General features: G+C 48.1%; 2 protein-coding genes and 1 pseudogene across 2 annotated transcripts in view; all 3 read right to left on the reverse strand.

The window, feature by feature from the left end:
* The window catches only part of LOC136523425 (uncharacterized), a 22,383-nt gene extending 16,614 nt beyond the window's left edge, over window positions 1-5,769 (reverse strand). Inside the window, exons 1-2 of the mRNA XM_066517112.1 lie at window positions 5,625-5,769; window positions 243-636 (exon numbers count right to left, since the gene is read on the reverse strand). Of these exons, the coding sequence (XP_066373209.1) occupies window positions 243-636; window positions 5,625-5,769 (539 nt within the window). The remainder of the gene's footprint in view (window positions 1-242; window positions 637-5,624) is intronic.
* A 9,262-nt stretch (window positions 5,770-15,031) lies between these two features.
* On the reverse strand, window positions 15,032-15,558 carry LOC136520045 (uncharacterized; annotated as a pseudogene).
* A 2,169-nt stretch (window positions 15,559-17,727) lies between these two features.
* On the reverse strand, window positions 17,728-19,458 carry LOC136523426 (uncharacterized). The gene is made up of 3 exons (XM_066517113.1): window positions 19,055-19,458; window positions 18,393-18,796; window positions 17,728-17,795 (listed from the first exon to the last, which is right to left on the reverse strand). Exons 1-3 carry the CDS (start codon window positions 19,456-19,458, stop codon window positions 17,728-17,730), a joined length of 876 nt encoding a protein of 291 aa, XP_066373210.1.
* Window positions 19,459-19,619: the final 161 nt, after the last annotated feature.

Genomic DNA, 19,619 nt, shown 5'->3' on the forward strand with positions numbered 1-19,619 from the left:
CCAGATCACGACACTCGGCGAAGAAAAATTGACTTTGCCGAGTGCCACCGATCTGGCACTCGGCAAAGCCGGCAAAGAGCTGTTGAATTTTTTTTAAAACTTCGCTGAGCGCCAGATCACAACACTCGGCGAAGAAAATTGACTTTGCCGAGTGCCGCCGATCTGGCACTCGGCAAAGTCGCCTTATCCCTTCACCCGCGCACGGCGCTCTCTCTCTTTCTCTCATTTCTCTTCCCTCTCACCTTCTCTCCCTCAGCCGCCGCCGTCGCACATCGCCGGCCCGCGCCTCCGCCGGCCCGTGCCTCCGCACATCGCCGGCCACCGGCCTCCCGTGCGCCGGCCCCTCGCCGGCCGCGCCCCCGGGCCGCCTCCCCGCGGGGCCCCAGCGCCGCCGCGGGCCCCGCCGGGGCCACCGCCCCACCGGCCCCACCGCCCGCGCGGCCCCCTCGGCGGCCACCTCCCCCGCCTGCGCGCCCCTCGGCGGCCACTGCAGAAGAGAGGAGGAGGAGGCGCGCCGCGGCCCCAGCCCCGCCCGGCCTCCACCGCCCGCGCCGGCCCCCTTGGCGGCCACCTCCCCCTGGCGCCCCCCTCGGCGGCCACCTCCCCCGTCGGCGGCCACTGCCCCGCCGGCGGCCACTGCAGAAGAGAGGAGGAGGAGGCAGGGGAGAAGAGGGAGAAGGGGAGAAGAGAGGAGGAGGGGAGAAGAGAGGAGGAGAAGGAGAAGGAGAGGAGAAGGAAGGTGCCGGCCTAGGCCCGTCGACCCTCACGCCGCTGCGGTCGTCCCGCCGTCGTCGCCGACCCTCGTTGTTGCCATTCTTCGCGAAGGTATGCCCTACACCTGTAGTAGTTAGTAGTAGTACTTAGTAGTGTTAGTAGTAGTTAGTAAGTAGTAGTAGTTAGTAGTGTAGTATTGTTAGTAGTAAGTAGTGATAGTAGTAGTGTAGTAGTAGTAGTGTTAGTGTTAGTAGTAGTTGTATTGGTAGTAGTACTTGTTGTACTACTTCGATACTTCCATCTGCATGGAAAGAGAACTAAAGTGCATGGCTCGTCTTGGTATATATATGTTTGTTGGCCTTCGTGCCTATGTTTGGTATATATGTGGTTTTGGCCATCGCGCCTATGTTTCTTGCAGGTTTTGGAAACCTCCCCGTGCAGGGGAGGTGCTTGCCGAAATTTTCAATGGATTCTAACCTATTGCCTTTTTATGTAGGAGAAGGACCCATGGAGGGACTCGGCGACCCTAATCGTCTTCGTCGGCAACTGCTGGTTGCCTGCACCGCATCGCCTCGCCACACTTGCACCGACATGCCACTGCCACCGCTAGCCCGACTCCACCGCCACCCTATGTATAACCCCCTCCTTCCCTTTGCAGGCATGTTTTTTATATGGTCACGTAGCCCAGTTAGGCGTCTCCCGTCAAAAGAGATACGGTCGGAGGTATGCAGATCTTTGAATATCTGTGACCGTATCTCTTTCGGATTATCCACGTATTTTAGACAGCCCACTGATGCGTAGATGAGGTTAGTTTTCCATGGTTCGCGCTCCGGTCCGAGACAGACTTTCGGCATCACCCTCCCTGTTGTTCTCCGGATACACACTCTCCCTTGCAAGACGTGTATAGGGAGAACAACGGGGAGGTGCTACCAGAAATTTCTATCTCAGATAGGAGTGGAGCATTTGAAACTGACCTCATATACATATCCGCGGGTGGGATTAGGACCTATCCTAACCTATTAGATGGTAGGAACACCATGCAGATGCATTGCTGGTTATATATTACTCGCTTACATATGTATATGCCAGAGGATGGAGAACCATGATTAGATGTACAACGGGCCCACGCAAGTATGAATCCAAAATGGATGACTAAGACTAATGCTTTCTTGGAGCATTCATTTGGCGAGGCTGCTAGAGGGTCGAGTCGAGATGCCGTGTCCCTGCAGCAAATGTGACAACCATGTAAGAAAGAATAGGAAGAACGTGGGGGGAAGATCTTTGCAAGTATGGATTCACGCCAAACTATACCTGCTGGATCCACCATGGTGAAGCCGATCGTATTAGAGAGGAGGTGGTGAGACCACGCCTCGAGGCTTTTGATGGAGATGCCGTGGTAGCAGACTGGATGGATGACTTTCAGGAGGCATGGTTCGGTGAAGGATTAGAGGACGAGCCAGAGGAATCCGCAAAGGCGTACTACGATATGTGGTCTTCAGCACAGAAGCCCCTTCACGAAAAAAACAATGGTTTCGCAACTGGATTCCATTGGACGCCTAATGGCGTTCAAGTCGCAGTGTAGCATGAGTCGAGACAACTTCGATGGTATGTTGGCAGTTGTTGGATCCCTGCTTCTGGAGGGTCACATTCTGCCGAAGAACTTGTACGAGTCACAGAAAACTTCTTCGTGCCCTTAAGATGCCGTATGAGCACATCCATGCTTGTCCGAATGGTTGCGTCCTATTTAGGAAAGATCACGAGAAAGAAACGCACTGTCCAAAGTGCAAATCCTCTAGGTATCTGGAGGTCGACACTAGTGATGGCAAGAAGGAACAGCTTGGTATCCCTGCGAAGGTCCTATGGTACCTTCCTGTCATACCGAGGATCCAACGGCTTGTACATGACAGAGGAGTCTGCGAAACAGATGACATGACACAAACATGGCAAAGATACAATGCTGACAAGATGGTACAACCCATCGGATGGTGATGCATGGACCCATTTTGATGGCATACATCATGGTAAAGCTGAGGAGGCTCGGAATGTACGTGTAGCACTGGCAACAGATGGGTTCAACCCCTATGGATTGCTGGCGGCCCCGTACACTTGTTGGCCTGTGTTCGTGATCCCCCTCAATCTCCCCCCCCCCCGACGTCATGTTTCAACCCAAGAACGTATTCTTGTCACTGATAATTCCTGGACACCCGGGAACAAGATGGGTTTGTTCATGGAGCCTCTCATTGATGAATTGATCCTTGCTTGGGAAAAGGGGGTACTGACATACGACCGAGCTACAAGAAGAACTTCACAATGCATATGTGGTACCACTAACTCCCTGCATGACTTCCTGGCGTATGGCATATTCTGCGCGTGGTGTGTTCATGGAAGTTCCCATGCCAATATGCAAGACAGCTGTGAGGTTCACTTGGCTGAAGAGGGGTGGCAAGTTTATATTCGTTTGACCAACATCGTCAATTCCTCCCTCTTGACCATCCATTTAGACGAGACGTTAAGAACTTCAGGAAAGGGGTTCAAAGTCACCGACCCTGCACCTCAGATGACGACTGGTGCCGAGGTCCGTGCTGAGATAGAGGCTCTCAAGATGATAAGAGAAATGTGGTTTTATTGGATATGGTGAGGAACACCAGTGGAACTCATAAATCGGGCTTGACTAGGCTCCCCTATTTCAATGACCTTCTTCTTCCACACAATATTGATGTAATGCACACATAAAAGAATATCGTCGAGGCGCTTTTTGCAACACTCATGGACATTCCTGATAAGTCCAAAGGACAACGTTAAGGCTAGACTGGACCTGGCAACGATGTGCGATAGGCCAAAGCAAGTGAATGAAGCCTCCCACGCCCGTCAAGAAATGGAGAAGGGACTCCGGTCGATTTCGTCTTGAAAAAGGACCAAAGGAAGGAAGTACTGCAGTGGATCCAGACGTTAATGTTCCCTGATGGGCATGCGGCGAATTTGAGTAGGGAGTGAACTTGTCCACTATGCGAGTCTTAGGGATGAAGAGTCATGACTACCACATATGGATTGAGCGGCTCCTTCCTGCGATGACCCGAGGATACATCCCTGAGCATGTGTGGCGCGTGCTGGCAGAGTTGAGCTATTTCTTCCGCCAGCTTTGTGCCAAGGAGTTATCTCGGGACGTGATTGATGACTTGGAGAAAGTGGCACCTGTGTTGCTCTGCAAGTTGGAGAAGATCTTCCCACTCGGCTTCTTCCTGGTGATGCAGCATCTGATTTTACACCTACCGTATGAGGCACGAATGGGGGGGGCCCGTGCAGGCCCATTGGTGGTATACAATTGAGAGATGTCTAAAGATTCTTCGGAAAAAGTGTAGAAATAAAGCCAAAATTGAGGCTTCTGTGGCAGAGGCATTCATTCTGGAGGAGGTGTCAAACTTCACAACAGCATACTATAAGGATGGCCTTCCCAGCTTGCACAATCGTCCCCCTCGTTACAACACGGACGAGAGTTCATCGAACCTCAGCCTTTTCAAAGGGCAACTCGGAAAGGCAAGCGCATCGGGCACCAAGACCTTGCGGCATGATGAGTGGCGCACTATCATGCTGTATGTGTTGTTGAACCTTGACGAAGTGAAGCCTTATGTGCAGTAAGTTCTCAATGAGCTTGTTACATACGCCCTTGTCACTATCCTCCATCTATCGAACCCCCTTATCTCTTGTTTTTTAGGGAATTTCTGAATAAATACTGGAGAGGGAATAGGGCTCCTTCCCCTCAAGAAGAAGATAGTCTTCTCAAAGATGGTGTGCCCGATTTCATATCCTAGTTCGATACGAAGGTACCGTCCAATTTACCCTCGTTCAATCTTGACATCCCACTTTGCTCCTACGAGCGAGTAATGTAACGATCTATCCGGCCTCACCTTGCAGGCCCGCAAGGATGCGGAAATGGATGCTGAGTTGAAAGGGCTCGCCAAAGGCTTCGCCTACAAGGTCAAGTCATTCACCGTTTATGATGTGAATGGCTATCGCTTTCACACAAGAAACTACGAGCGGAGTCGGCCCAATCGGAAAACCACGAATACCGGAGTTCGTACGCCCGACGCCGATGAGCGCGACTACTACGGCATAGTAGAAGAAATATACAAGCTCAATTTTGAGTGTCGCAAAGCTCCTAATCAAGTCATATTCAAATGCCATTGGTTCGATCCTAATGTCACGAGAACAGCCCCTAAGATTGGACAAGTCGAAATTCGATAGGATTCTGTCTATCAAGGAGAGGATGTCTATATTGTGGCTCAACAGGCCACGCAAGTTTATTATCTCCCATGGGCGTGCCAAAAAGACCCCAATCTTATCGGTTGGTACCTTGTGCAGTTGGTATCGCCGCACAGTAAACTGCCTGTCCCAAACGATGAGGATTACAGCTTTGACCCAAACACACGGGAGTTCTATAAACTAGAGGGGCTAGAAGGGAGGTTTGACATAGACATGTTTTTGCTGATGGGCATGGAAGTAGACAATGACATTGATCAGGATGATGGAGATGAGGACGATGGAGAAGAGGTGCAAAATGCTAAGGACTTACAAATGCTTGAGCGATTACAGTTAGGCGATGACAATGATGACACGATGGAGATGAGCCCGATTTACTCGACAATATTGATAGTGATGACGACACCTATGATCCAGCCACTGCCGATCGTGAAGAATATTTCTAATTTATGTAATACTATATTATTATTATTATTATTATTATTATTATTATTATTGCAATTATGTTTCGTTCATTTTGCATCTCTTTATAAGTACTTGTAATTTAACTGTGCTAATTGGTTTACTCTTTGAAATTGTAGGCACTCGACAAATGTCGGGCGGAAGGCAGGCCCGTCGGGGGGTCAACTCCCTCTACATGAGGGAGCGCTCACCACCCCACGATGAGGAGGACCCCTTGCCGGAGCCGCCGACGAGGAGGACGAGGAGCAGCCGCCCCTGCGGCCATCCGAGGACGAGGGTGCAGCCGGCTGCCACCCCGTTGGTGGACAAGGACGACCAGGCGGTGGGCCTGCACATAGGAGGGGCTGGCACTTCCTCTGACTTGTTAGACCATAGGGAGGCAGCGATAGCGACAGCAGGGGGTTCCACTTGCATTGCCTCTGGCTCTACCTCGTCGGGAGTCTACTTGTGTGGGCCCTCGCAGCTCCCGGTGCGGCCGATCCCACTTCACCGACGCCCGGTGATTCGACCCAGCGGCGACAAGTAAGTATTATTTCACTACTATTTCATATGACATGTTGAAAATCGAACTGGAGACTAACAATTCTTCTTAATGACTCTTGCAGCAACTGGGAAGTTGTGTCCGGAACGGGCCGGCACATCAATGGCACCCTGGGCCTTCTGATTCGGCAGCACTACCCTGGCATGGTCACCTACGCCTCAGTGACTTCGCTGCCCTAGACGTGGGACCACTTCTACGCCGCCGAGGACAACGAGTTCGGCACCGTTGCGGCGTGGATCAAGGCCGAGTTCTGGGTGAGTCTTCATCGCACTAAATTGGTCAATACTACACATTCATTGGTCGTTCTTGAAATAATGAAACGATACATGATGTCTGTATGCAGGACATCTTCAAGTGCGACGAAGGGTTTGAGGACCGGGCGGCGTGAGTGCAGGACAAGGTCTGTAGGTCCCGACTCTTGGACCTGTACCACGAGACGCGGCTCCAGTGCATCATCAACTACAATGCCGACGTCCTTGGTCAGGTGGTGAGGAAGGCCGAAGCCAGGACCAGGACGCTCACCAAGGAGCAGTACCTCTCGGTAAGTACAAAACATTAATATTGACTCCTTCCATGAAGAATAGGTACGCTTCATTTCATCTTCTGACATATCAATAACTTGATGGCATGCAGCAATGTCCTAATTGGTGCGCTAGGCACTGCCTCTGCTGGGTGGCCATTGTGGACAGGTGGCTCTCAGAGGAGTGGGCGGAGAAGCACAACATCCATCGAGACTGCCGCCTGTAGATGGGTGGGGCGCCACACCACCAAGGCAACCGAAGCCTCAGCGCGTACGCCCAGACATGGGTAATCTTCTTTGTGTTTTCATCTATATTTATTTATTCTAACGCTCAATTCTCATTACTTGTAATCATCTTTGTGTTTTCCTCGCAGTCCCAAGCGCACCAAGGCCAGGAATGCAATGAGTTCATGGCGTACGCCCTGGCACACAAGGGCAAGGCGACGGCCCGGAAGTCACCTACAACCCGGCGGATGGGCCTGAGGCGTACACCAACGCGAGCGTCCACAGCAAGCTTAGCGAGTACACCTCGGTGGCCCGCGAGCGCCATGGGGAGGACTTCGATCTGGCCACCCAGCCCCTGGACACAGACCTCCTGATGAGGATGGGAGGAGTTAAGCAGCACGACCGGTACTGGATGGCGGACAGCACAGTCGACTCCGCCTCTGTTCCCAACCTCGCCGAGATTCAAGCAAGGAGCACGAGCTCCTCCCTCCCCATACACTCTCGGCAACAGAGCTCACAGCAGCAGATGGCGGAACTCTAGGTTAGTACTGTTTTATTCGTCGTTCATTGCTTTTACACATCTACCTTTGCCTTTTCATTGTTTAAACATTGCGGATGGAATGTTGCAGGCCGACTTGCGGAGGTTGGAGGCCCAGCAGGCGGCCCAGGTGGAGGCCCATTGGCTAGAGATGGAGGTTGTACAAGCCCAGAGGGCGGCCGAGGCGCAGAGGCTGCAGGACATGTTTAGCTTCATGGCGAGCCTTCAGGCCTTGCCTAGTGTGGTCGTGCCCCAGTCGTTGCTTGCTCCAGTTGTGGCTCCTCCTCCTCCTATAGGGACTCCGGTGAGTATATATGGTTGTTTATTCATTTAGCTTGTGCGGCCCTCCTATAGATACTCATGAATTCGCTTCTCATTTGTGCAGCAACAGTCGGCGGGTTCGAACCCGACTCCTCAAGGTGGCCCTTCTCCACAGGCCGGGTGGACAACTGGCACTCCTCAAGGTGGTAGTTCACATTCCGGGTGGGGAGGCTGGCAGTAGGTACCATTTATTTGTTTCTTTTCATGTTGCATGGACTTGTGTTAGACTTAGCCTTATGTTGGACTACTACTAGAGACATATATATATTGTGATGGATATTGTCATGGATGATGCGAATGTATATGATGGATTATGGACAATGGATTTGTATGTGATGGATTATGGATGGTGGATGTGTATGTGATGGGTTATGGATGTGTATTTGATGGAATATGGATGTGTATGTGATATATCCTGTGTTGTGTGTTGATATATATGTGATTTCTTTGTTTGTGCTGATGGAAAGCAAAAAACAAAAAAACAACATTTTTCCTCTCTTTGCCGAGTGCCACACTGCCGAGTGCCGTGACCATGGCACTCGGCAAAGCTAGGAAGCAGAGACCCAATTTCCCAGCTTTGCCGAGTGCTAGAGCCATGGCACTCAGCAAAGATTTTTTTTAAAAAAGAAAAAAATTCTTTGCCGAGTGCAAGAATATGGCACTCGGCAAAGAATTTTCAAAAAAAAAAAGAAAAAAATCTTTGTCGAGTGTCGCTGAGGTGGCACTCGGCAAAGAGGCCGTCAGAGTTGACGTCGGATTTTTTTTTTGCCGAGTGCTGACGTGACACTCGGCAAAGGCTTTACCGAGTGCCCGATATGTGGCACTCGACAAAGAAACCTTTGCCGATGGGTTCTTTGCCGACTGCTCTTTGCCGAGTGTGGCACTCGGCAAAGCCTTTGCCGAGTGCAATAGGAGCTTTGCCGAGTGCCCTAAACACACGACAAATCACGTGTTTCCCGTAGTGTAAGTTTGTTACACGTTAAACTATCGTAATTTTGACAACGTTTATAGAAAGATGTGCATCTATGATATTAAAGAGGTAAATTAAGAAACTACTATCTCTGTCCGAAAAGGATGTAACTATGGATTGCGTGCCAGTTAAAGTGATTCATGTTTGACCAAGTTTTTAGTAAATAATATTCATATTTATGGCTCCAAATTAATTTATTATGAAAATATATTTCATAATTAATCTAATGATATTTATTTCATATTATAAATATCTATATTAGTCAAACTTGATATACTAAAACGCGATGTTGTTCCAGAATTGCATTCTTTTGGGGATGGATGAAGTGCATTTGACAATGTATCTAACTATATTAATTTGATATTGTAAATATTATTGTTCTTTTCAATAAACAGAGTAAAATATTGGATTGATCAACTTAGGATAATTCAAAATCCTGTACATTTCAGGATGGTGGGAATAATTTAAGAAAAAAATGTTGTAGCAGTATAAACAGTTGTTTAATTTTGCTTTTGGTACACAGCAGCGAGCGTGCAACACTTCTTCCGCAATTTTTTATTGTTCATGTTCCAATTTAGAACGGGCTATTTATCTCTCCCCTCAAAATCAACTACTCCCTTTATCCCAAATCATAAGACGTTTTGGCTTTTCAAATTCATAATTTTTGCTATGCATTTAGATATACACTACGTTTAAATATACATAGTAAAACAATGTATTAATTTTAAAAATAAAATGTCTTTGTAATTTGGAATGGAGTGAGTACCAGATAAAAGAGAAGTTGGTGCAGCCCGACATGCATCTCCTGTAAACAAACCTTATTGCCTGCGGCAAGCCTAGTGCCCGACGCACGCAGCTGATCCCTCGTCCCGCGCCCATTGCCCATTGCCCATCCCTTGTCCGTACGGAAATCAGGTCGAGCTCAAACTACCATGGCGAGATAGAGGGAAGGGAAAGGGAGGGGAGGGGGAGGAGAGGTGAGGGCGAGGCGTGCTATGCGAGGAAGGCGTGAGGTAGGAGCCAAAGCTTTGCGGTAGGCCGGTCTCCATCAGCCACCGGCAAGGTGCAACACCCGATCTACTTTTGAAACATCCAAATGAAACATATGCAATATACGTCTGAAGATAGGTGAAACACTCATGCATTTGAAACATGCGTGTATAGCCATTGCAACACGTGCAACACCAAAATCTACTTTTGAAACATCCAGATGAAAACATTTAAAATAAAACGTCTGAAACAACTGAAACACCTGAAACATAGACTTGAAACACACCGTCGCCGGCGGCACGGCCTACCTGGTGGGGAACTGCGGTGGCTCCACGTACGACGAAGGGATGCTTGGGGACGAGGATCGACGTGGCGGCTCTAGCGGCGGCGCAGATATGCATCGAGGCGTGCGCTCGGTGGGGTCGGAGAGCACGAGGGCGACCGTGCAGCCGGACGCGAGGAGACTGGTGGTGAAGACGGCGTCGTCGGGATCGAGATGGCACCGTAAGCAGCGGCGTAAGACGGGCGGATGCAACGCTGCGGCGCTTGAGGGCGCCGGAGAAGGCCCCGGCGAGTGGCCTTGTGCTTCCTGGGGCGAGCAGCCTCGCACTGGACAAGGAACTGATGCTATCTTGCGAACAGCGTGGGATGGGGGCGGATGCGGCGCCGCGGCACTGGAGGGCGCCGGAGAAGGCCGTGGTGAGCGGCCTCGCGCTGCCCGTGACGAGCAGCTTGGCACTATAGAAGGGAGCAGCGCTGTTTTTTTTTTGTGAAGCGAACTGACGAGCTGCGCTAGAAGGATAAGGCGGAGTGTGAGAGGCGGCGTGTGGCATGGATGGGTCGGGTCGGGCGGGTCAGATCCGTCTGTCCATCCGGACGTCCGGTGTGGAGCATTATCGTATTGCCTGCATTCTGCAACTAATGAGCATACTGTTGTAAAGTGCTCCGATTTTGAGTCGTGACTAAAAAGGAGATGCGGCCAAAAGATTTTATTCTATTATTTTATTTCCATTCATATGTCGAGTCTGCAAGTCGATCTGCATGCGAGTCTGTTGTAGATCAGGGATGACCAGGGTACATACATGCTTACTCCGAGTCTCTTATAGATCAGATCAGCATAGTTTGATGTCGTGACCGCCGTCCATCCAGCCCTTTCGCCGCCATAATAACCCACACCGCGACGACGAACTCGAAGCCCGGGGAATCATCGCGCCGACCTTCCAGGTTAAGGCGGTGGCGAGCGTGGCGGCGAGGAGCCACACGGCGAGCTTTGCCCGGCCTCGCGCCGCTGACCCCGGCGGCGACTGGAAGCGGCGGAGGGACAGGAACAGGAGGAGCAGGATGAGGTGGGAGAGGCCGACGAAGGCGAGGTCGTGGCCGCCGCCAGCGCCATGACGGAGGCGGAGGCAGAGGCAGAGCGCGAGGTTGAGACCGAGGGCGACGAGGATCCCCACGGTGGCCAACGGCAGGCGGCGGCCGCGGGCGGGCGCCGTCGCTGGCGACGCGGGGTCGGCGTGGGCATCTGCAGAGGAGGGTCTGGCCGGAACGGCGGCCATGGTTTAACAAAATAAGTACACATCTTATTTCTTAAATAACAAAACATTTTATTTTTAACTAGCTTTAAATAAATTTAATATAAAAATAGGAGTATATTCTACTGTCAACACTATGTCATAAATATCTACAATACAATCTTTTATATATTTGATTCATTCTAAAAAATTGATTTCGAGAAAGATGATAAATGTAATTATTTTTGGAACGGAGGGTTTACATCATCTGCAGGGTAGGATAGAGTACCTGAGAATGTGAAGAAACTATGCAAGAACTGATAAGAAACTACAAACTAGTAGGCCACTAGAATCCTACGCTAACACGTGATCAGCCGACAGCAGCACACTGGAAAGTGGAACTAAACTGTAACAACAGGCACTATAGGATGGAAATTTTCGTTGACTTACAAAAGGCAGTCACATCCATGTACTGGTTATAAGGTTATTAGGATATCGAGACCCCGAGTAGTAGGATTGTTTTTTTTTTTTTTTTGACAACAGGATTGTTATTTATTTGAGATCGTTGGATCGTATGCTCGTATGGTGTACTCTCTGGCAACAAGCTGACATGAGTAATAAGCATTCACATGCGAAGCTAAGCTGCCTTAAAGTGCAAGCAATCTAATAAGAACCAGTGGCTCAAGCTGCTGACACGACGCCGACTGCATATGGAGCCGTTGGCTCCGCGCCGAAGCATATGCATTTCCAGATTTGAACACAAAGAACTTGAGTACCAGTAGCAATGGCGCAACTAGCGTTTGCACGGTTTGTGCGCCGCGACGACTGACTAGTACAGATCGGAACACGACAGAATATTGATGGGCATCTGTCATCTGCTTGTTCAAACTAGCTCAAACACGAAATCCAGCAACTAGGATTCAGTTCAACAAATCGATTAACCAATAATGTGATGAAGCTGAGGGAAAACAAACCGTGAACACATCATCAGTCTGTTACAGTATATATCAGTTGGAGAGTTAGACTGTTAGACAGTATAGATCGATCGTAACTCACTACTACGGAAATGATTTTTTAGAGGCGTCTCTTTTTTCTAACAGAAGCGGTTGTCTTAGTACGTCATCACTAACCTTCGCGAGAGGCAATGCAGCTATACAACCGTTGCTAGAAATCAATTTTTAGAGGTGGTTCCATTAAGAAATCACTACTATAGAAATGAGATCTAGTCCCGGTTGGGAACCAGCTCTACTCCTGGTTTCCCAACCGGGACTAGCAATCCGGGACTAAAGGTGTTGTTCTTTAGTCCCGGTTTGCCACAACCAGGACTAAAGATCCTCCCAGCTTTAAAAAAAAATAATGCCTCCCACCGCTGCGCCCCGTGAGATTCGAACCCAAGACCTCATGCACTGCCTCGCGTGTAGCTTACCACCCCACCTACACAACACATCTAAAAATGGATGGGATACTTTCCTTTTGAACTAACCCATCGGGGGACCTTTAGTCCCGGTTGGTGTTACCAACCGGGACTAAAGGGTCCTTTAGTCCGGGTTGGTGTTACCAACCGGGACTAAAGGGTCTACCTTTAATCCGGGTTGGTATTACCAACTGGGACTAAAGGTTGGAGGACTTTTAGTCCCGGTTGGTGGCTCCAACCGGGAGTAAAGGTCTACCTAGTCTCGGTTGGTGTCTCCAACCGGGACTAAAGGTCCCCTGCCACTGTGCCGAGCGCAGTAGCCGTTGGGCAGGGACCTTTAGTCCCGATTGAAGACACCAACCGGGACTAAAAACCTCTCTAGTCCCGGGGGCAAAAAATGCCAAGGCTAATGCCAAATTGGGACATCGTTCTAAAGTCTATTCTCTAGTAGTGAATCTACCTCTAAAAATGTATCAATTTTTAGCGGCGGTTTCGTTAAGAGAACCGTCTATGAAAATCGATTGTTAGAGGCGGTTGTATTAAGAAAACCACCTCTGAAAATTAGTGATTTTCGTAGACTGTTCCCTTAAGATAACCGCATCTGAAAATTGTATTAACGAAACCGTCCTTAAAAATAGCTGCAACACAAATAAATCCATATCTGTTTTAAATGAAGTCGGATGAAGACAAACTTTATATCAAAATTGTAGAGCTCGACGAGATCTAAAACTTTGTAGTTGATAATTTTTTTGTTTGAGATCATTTAGGGTTCCAAATATATAAATTAAGTCTCAGATTTTAAATTTCAATTTTTTGAATTTTCAAATGACCTTGGATGGAGAAATGTTCTATATCAAAGTTGTAGTGCTCGACGAGATCCAAAACTTTGTAGTTGAAAGTTTTCTCATTTAAGATTGTTTATGAGTTAAAATATTATTTATAAGATTCGTACATATTAGCACAAATAGACAACATTGTAGAATAAGATATAAGAGATTGTGTGGTGTGGTGGTAGGGGATGAGACACGCGAGGAAGAGGTCATGGGCTCGAATCTTGGTCTCTGCACTTATTTAAAAAAATGAGTGAAAAATAGATCTTGTGAGCCGGAATGAGTGAAAAATAAATCTTTTGAGCCGGAGGTCGTTCCTCAGGCCTTCCGGCCATATTAAAAATATTTTTTCTTATTTTTATTAGACTCTAAATGATTTTTGAAAAATTCTGAAAATTATTTTTAGGGGCTGTTGAGTCAACCGCCTCTGAAAATCATTTTAAGTTGCAGTTGTCTTAAGAAAACCGCCTCTGAAAATCATTTTTAGTTGCGGTTATCTTAAGAAAACCACCTCTAAAACTTATTTTTATAGTCGGTGGCATTGTAGGGGTTATTCAAACCGTCTCTGAAAAGCGATTTTAACCGCCTCTAAAGTAGTGACTTACCGGATGCCATGATAGTAAATTAAATATAACAGGAGACCAAGTCAAAACAAATAAGATGATACAGCATTCTTGGGAAGCATAGCATTCGTTGTTATGCTGATATAAGAGCACGGAACGAGGAACATTAGTTTTTTTTACTCATAGAATTTTTTTTATTTATCTAATTAAGTTTCCCCTTCCTCCGTCAAACAATATAAAGGATTTAAGTTTATCATACATCAAACTATCCTAAATTTGATCAAACTTAAAGAGAACATATTGACACCTACTCCGTACCACATAAAAAAGGTGAATTATGGAACTACTTCATAATGTATTTAATAATGCTAATTTGATGTTCTGAATATTATTGCTCTTTCCAATAAACACGATCAAATCTGGGATAGACCTGCTCTAAAAAAAACTGGGATAGACCAACTTTAGATAATTCAAAATCATTTACATTTCAGGATTGATGGTGGAAATAATTTAAGAAAAACAGTTATAGCAGTACAAATAATTGTTCATTTTTCTTTTTTGTTCCAATTTAGATCGCGGCTATTTATCTATTCACATAGTATAATCAACTTCCAGAGAGGAGAAACTTCACTCTATTTCTTCTTTCTGTACTAAGCGAACCTTGACAACAGCTGGACAGCCCCATGCATCTCCTGTAAACAAACTTCAGTGCCTTCGTGCAGTCGTGCTATAACCAACGTACCATAGGGCTCCGATTCAAGTCGACGGACTAAAAATGAGATGTGAGGAACCATCATTTTCCCTTTCTTGTTATAATAAAGCAAGAGATGCGTTCAGATTGTGCTGACTGGTGAAAGAATATTAACGCGATTTGCTTGAGCTTATTCAACACTACTTTTCAGTTATCGAACAGTGTTTTTCTCTCACAACATTTCAGCATAAGCATCGTCATAATCCATATATTATTCTACTTATGAAAAATCCGCTCCATGTCCACACGTTGCAGATGCAGTTGAAATGGACAGGTGAAAGCGACTGAAAGATTTAATTTGTTCCAGGTGAAACCAACAGAACCCAGAAGAAACCAGATGAAGCCGTCCACCACTTGTATTTTAATTATTTTCATTCATATGTCCTTTGACAGATGTGAGTCAGTCTGCAATTCCGCATCAGAGATAAGCAGGGTACATACATACTCTTGCTCCGAGTCCGAGCCTCAGACCCGCACAGATCTCGATCACTTGTCGCCATGGAGGAGGAGCAGCATGCAGAAGCCACCAAGCACGGTGGCGGCGGCCATGACCCACGCCGCGACCGCGAAGGCCAGCGGCATGAGCGCGCCGATCTTCCAGGTGAAGGCGGCGGTGAGCGTGGCGGTGAGGAGCCACACGGCGAGCATGGCGCGGCCCCGCGCCGCTGACCCTGGCGGCGTGCGCTCGAAGCGGCGGGGGAGAGGAACAGGAGGAGCAGGTTGAGGTGCGAGAGGCCGACGAAGGCGAGGTCGTGGCCGCCGCGGCGGAGGCGGAGGCAGAGCGCGAGGTTGAGCCCGAGGTCGACGAGGATCCCCACGGTGGCCAAGGGCAGGCGGCAGCCGCGGGCCGGTGCCGGCGCCGCCGGATCCACGTGGGGATCAGAGGAGGGTTTCGGCGGATCGGTGGCCATGGTTGCGGTTGCAGCCGCCAGCCGGTGGTGCAGTGGGCGGATGCGAGGAGTCACGTTGTAGCAGGAGTGAAGGACGGGCCGGGGACCGGGGTGGAAGGGTTTGGGATGGTTCCCCGACTGGTCAATAGACAATAGCCATTGACTCTAGTCATGTCTAGTCACGTGACTTCGACTTTTTTGTCAATATTATAAATACTAGTATTTTTGACTCATACACTTCAACACATACCCACTCATATGAATGCACGCACATAAATTCTACCCTTAAGGCTATCTCCATCGGTGCATGCCCAAACCAGATACTCATTCCCGGATTTAGGTCACGCATAGTAAATGAGTCTCAAACCCATACCGCTCGATCTCCAACAGCCTACGCAAAAAAAATCCTCCCCTGCTCCCTCTCCTCTCTCTCTCCGCTCGATCCCTCTCTTCTCTCCCTAGGCGACAACCCCATGGCGCCGCTCCTCCCCGTCCCTCCGCTTCCGTGCCTCCCTGCCTCCGCGCCACCCCAAGCCGACTGGCGCTCCCCCCGGCCGGCGTCGTCGCGCCCCATCCTCCTCCCTCTACGTGCGCCCCAGCCTCATCAACATGGAGCGCGAGCGCGCCACCTGGATCTGGGCTGCGCGGCCGCCTGCTCGGAGCGTCAGCGGCTCCTCGGCGCAGTCGCGTCGTCCGCGCTCCTCTCCAATCCTCTCTCTATATCCCCTCGTCACTTCTCTTACCCTCCCTCCCTCTTCCTCCCGATCTCCCCTTGCCCTCTCTCTCTCTCTTCCTCGCTCCTCGCCGGCCGCAGATCCCGCGCCTCCCTGTGGTGATCAGAGGAGGGTTTCGGCGGATCGGCGGCCATGGTTGCGGTTGCAGCCGGTGGTGCAGTGGGCGGATGCGAGGAGTCACGTTGTAGCAGGAGTGATGGACGGGCCGGGGACCGGGGTGGAAGGGTTTGGGATGGTTCCCCGACTGGTCAATAGACAATAGCCATTTGACTCTAGTCATGTCTAGTCACGTGACTTCGATTTTTTTTCAATATTATAAATACTAGTATTTTTGACTCATACACTCACAACGCGTGTACCCACTCATACGAATGCACGCACATAAATTCTACGTTATGATCATCTTTAAAGACCAGCCAACAAATTCTTGGGATCGACGAAGTCACCATATACGCCTCGCTATCGACAGAAACGTCGTCTACCGCTGAAAACACAAACGTTGTTAAATCCTAAAACATTCGCTCCCATGAGAGTCAAACCCGGGACCTAAGGTGCTACTGAGGCTCTTGTAACCACTAGGCTAGATGCCCTTTCGCATAAATACTAGTATATTGTCTGTGCTAACGCACAACACTTACAATTGATTTGGTGCTAGAAGCTATAATCAGAAATTTACGCTTCTATTAATAAAGTGTGCTCTTGGAGCTTGGTACATTTGATATGGGTATACCAGAGGAAAGTATTATGGCAAGAGCTCGTATGAATCACTTTATCAAAATTTAAATTAAATTTCTTTTGCAGTGTTCTCTTTTTCTTGAGCCTGTTTTCAAACTGGGAAAACAAGGAACTACAGTATCAAATGCAAATAACGTGTCACGGAGAAAAATCCTAGGCAATAATAATTAATTTTTCTTACTTTTAAAATGGCATTGACATATTGGCAAATAACTTCCATTGTGCTTTCTCTAGCGAGTCATAACACCAGGAAAACACTACAGAAAGTTCATCCGAGTCGAATCTTCCCAAGCGTTCTCCTTCCTCTCACGAAAGTTGAGCTTCAGTATCTTTTGCAGGATATATACAGTCTATTCGCTGGTTGGTTTCTGGGCTGATAAGCCCGGCTGGTGCTGGTTTGTTGCGAGATGAAAACACTGTTGGCTGGCTGATAAGCCCTGGCTGAAACCAACCAGCTAACAGGCTGATACTCTGAAATAATCAAATTCAAGGACTGCGATTATTACCATCGAGGAAAAAACAAAGGAACTAGACATGTTGCTGGTTCAATGGATCACCAATGTATTTAAACACGCGCTAAATAAAGGCAACTCCTTTCGTCAGGTAAGTTACCTACACAAAAATGTCAAATTTGTTGCAACCAACCAATAGAAAAGCAATTTCAAGATTTTCATCGGTTTACATTCACCACCCATTAAACTTGAAAAAAGTGTTAACCCCTATTTGTGGTACACTTCCATCTTGATTTTCAAGGCCTCGCTTTAGCAAGCTGAGTTGTTTATCTCAGCATCAACTTCTAGTTCCTCGCCTATATCAATTGATCTCAGTGCTGCAAAATAAACCAAATATTATAAATAAAATCTGCTAACTGCAAATTGATATGCCATAATGAACATTTATTACCAACCAACCACATGTTCCTCCAAATTGCAACTAAATATATAGCTAACAAAGCAACAATAACCTATGATCTCAGCCCCACCCGTTCACAACTTGCCCAAATCATTCAGAGAAGATTGACTTAGACCTCTAGAGAAACACCTATTTTGTGTGTATCCCACATATTATCCATAAATTCCGTGTTATTACATTCAACTATCAAGGATAGAAATGTGCAACATTAAACATAGGCACATGGTATACATCTATGTGTAGTGTCACAACTTTAGTGTGTTTTTTAGCGCAAAATTTTTGACACCCTGCCGTAGGTCTAATAGGTGAATAAATTCCTAGGTATGAGTAGCTATTGTCAAGGATAGTATATAGCCAAAATAAAAGTTATTGCTAGGCGTAACATAGGTATACATCTTACTTCCGTAAATCCACTGAACTCATGTAGTATCATGATACTATCCATATTTTCATGTCCTAGTGAAAATTTACATGTTCCAAACTTTGACAAATCATGAACCAAGCAAAGTCGTACCTGGAGTGCAGAAGCTCACATAGGGAACAACAATGTTGACACCATATCCAACACATGGATCATTGAATACCTTCTTTGCTTGGCCGGATTTTAGATCAAAACTAAATATGCCATCATCTGTCCCCACAAAAAAGATTCCAGCACCATGCGCAAATGCAATATAATTAGAATAGATGGAGCGACCGTTGACAGGGAGCACCTTCTCAAGCTCAATGACTTTAATTTGTGCCCATTCCAAGTCTCTGTTGGGATTCAACTCTGATGACCAGAGGGTGAGTTTTGCAGCTTCATCCAATCTTGCGACTCCCAACTCACCATTCTCCATTTCCATGAGGGCAGTAGAACACTCACCGAGCTTAAGAGGTAGATGAATCACATATGTTTCCCTTGTTTCCATATCATAACTAAGAATTCGACTACCATCATCAGTCAAAAAGTGGAGTGTATTCCCCACAAGTGCAGGGGATGTTGCATCAACATCGCACTCAGGTACAAGAGTTGGATCGCTCCAGGAGCCAACCTCTGATGAGTATATGTGCAAGGAGGACATATGCTCGGGCTCAATGCCAAGGCCCAAGGAGATCACCTAGAATGGTTTGTCGTGACAGTCTAGGTGGTTGCAAGAGCCACTAGTTGTGGCCCCGCAAAGCACAGTTGCATACCAAGCAAGTTGTTCGCCGATGTCCAGTTGTGGTAGATCCCACTGCTCGTCTATGGTTGGGTCCCAGACGGTGAGGACGGTATCTTCATCCTCCATAACATTCCTTTCGAGGAGGACGCGGCCGTGGCGGGCATCGAGCACGATGCAACTACGGAGGGTGGCTTGGGGAAGGTGGAAAGAAGAGGTTGGAAAGAATTGGGCACTTTCAATGTTGCAAAAGAAGCCAAGCATTGGTGGCTTACAGTGAAATTTTCGGAATTCGCGTTGGAATCGGGGGCTGCAGATAAAGCGACCCCAGGACTTGCAGACGAGGGCGGCATCGACGAGACTTGCAGGATCCGTTGGAGGGAGGCGGAGGAGAAACTCCTCGATCAGCTCATCAATCATAGCAGGCGTCGCCGCCATGGTGATGGGTAGGATACGAACTCTGGCGGGCGATGAGGATCTAGGGTTGGGTCGGGGGAGAAGACATGAATCGAGATTTTGGGGACTAGGAGAGATGAATGACAGTGGGATATGTGTGTGGGGTGGGGGGTGGGGGGGGGGGGGGGGGGGGGGGGATATTT

This window comes from Miscanthus floridulus, chromosome 18 (genome assembly GCF_019320115.1).
Source record: "Miscanthus floridulus cultivar M001 chromosome 18, ASM1932011v1, whole genome shotgun sequence".
Lineage (NCBI taxonomy): Eukaryota > Viridiplantae > Streptophyta > Magnoliopsida > Poales > Poaceae > Miscanthus > Miscanthus floridulus.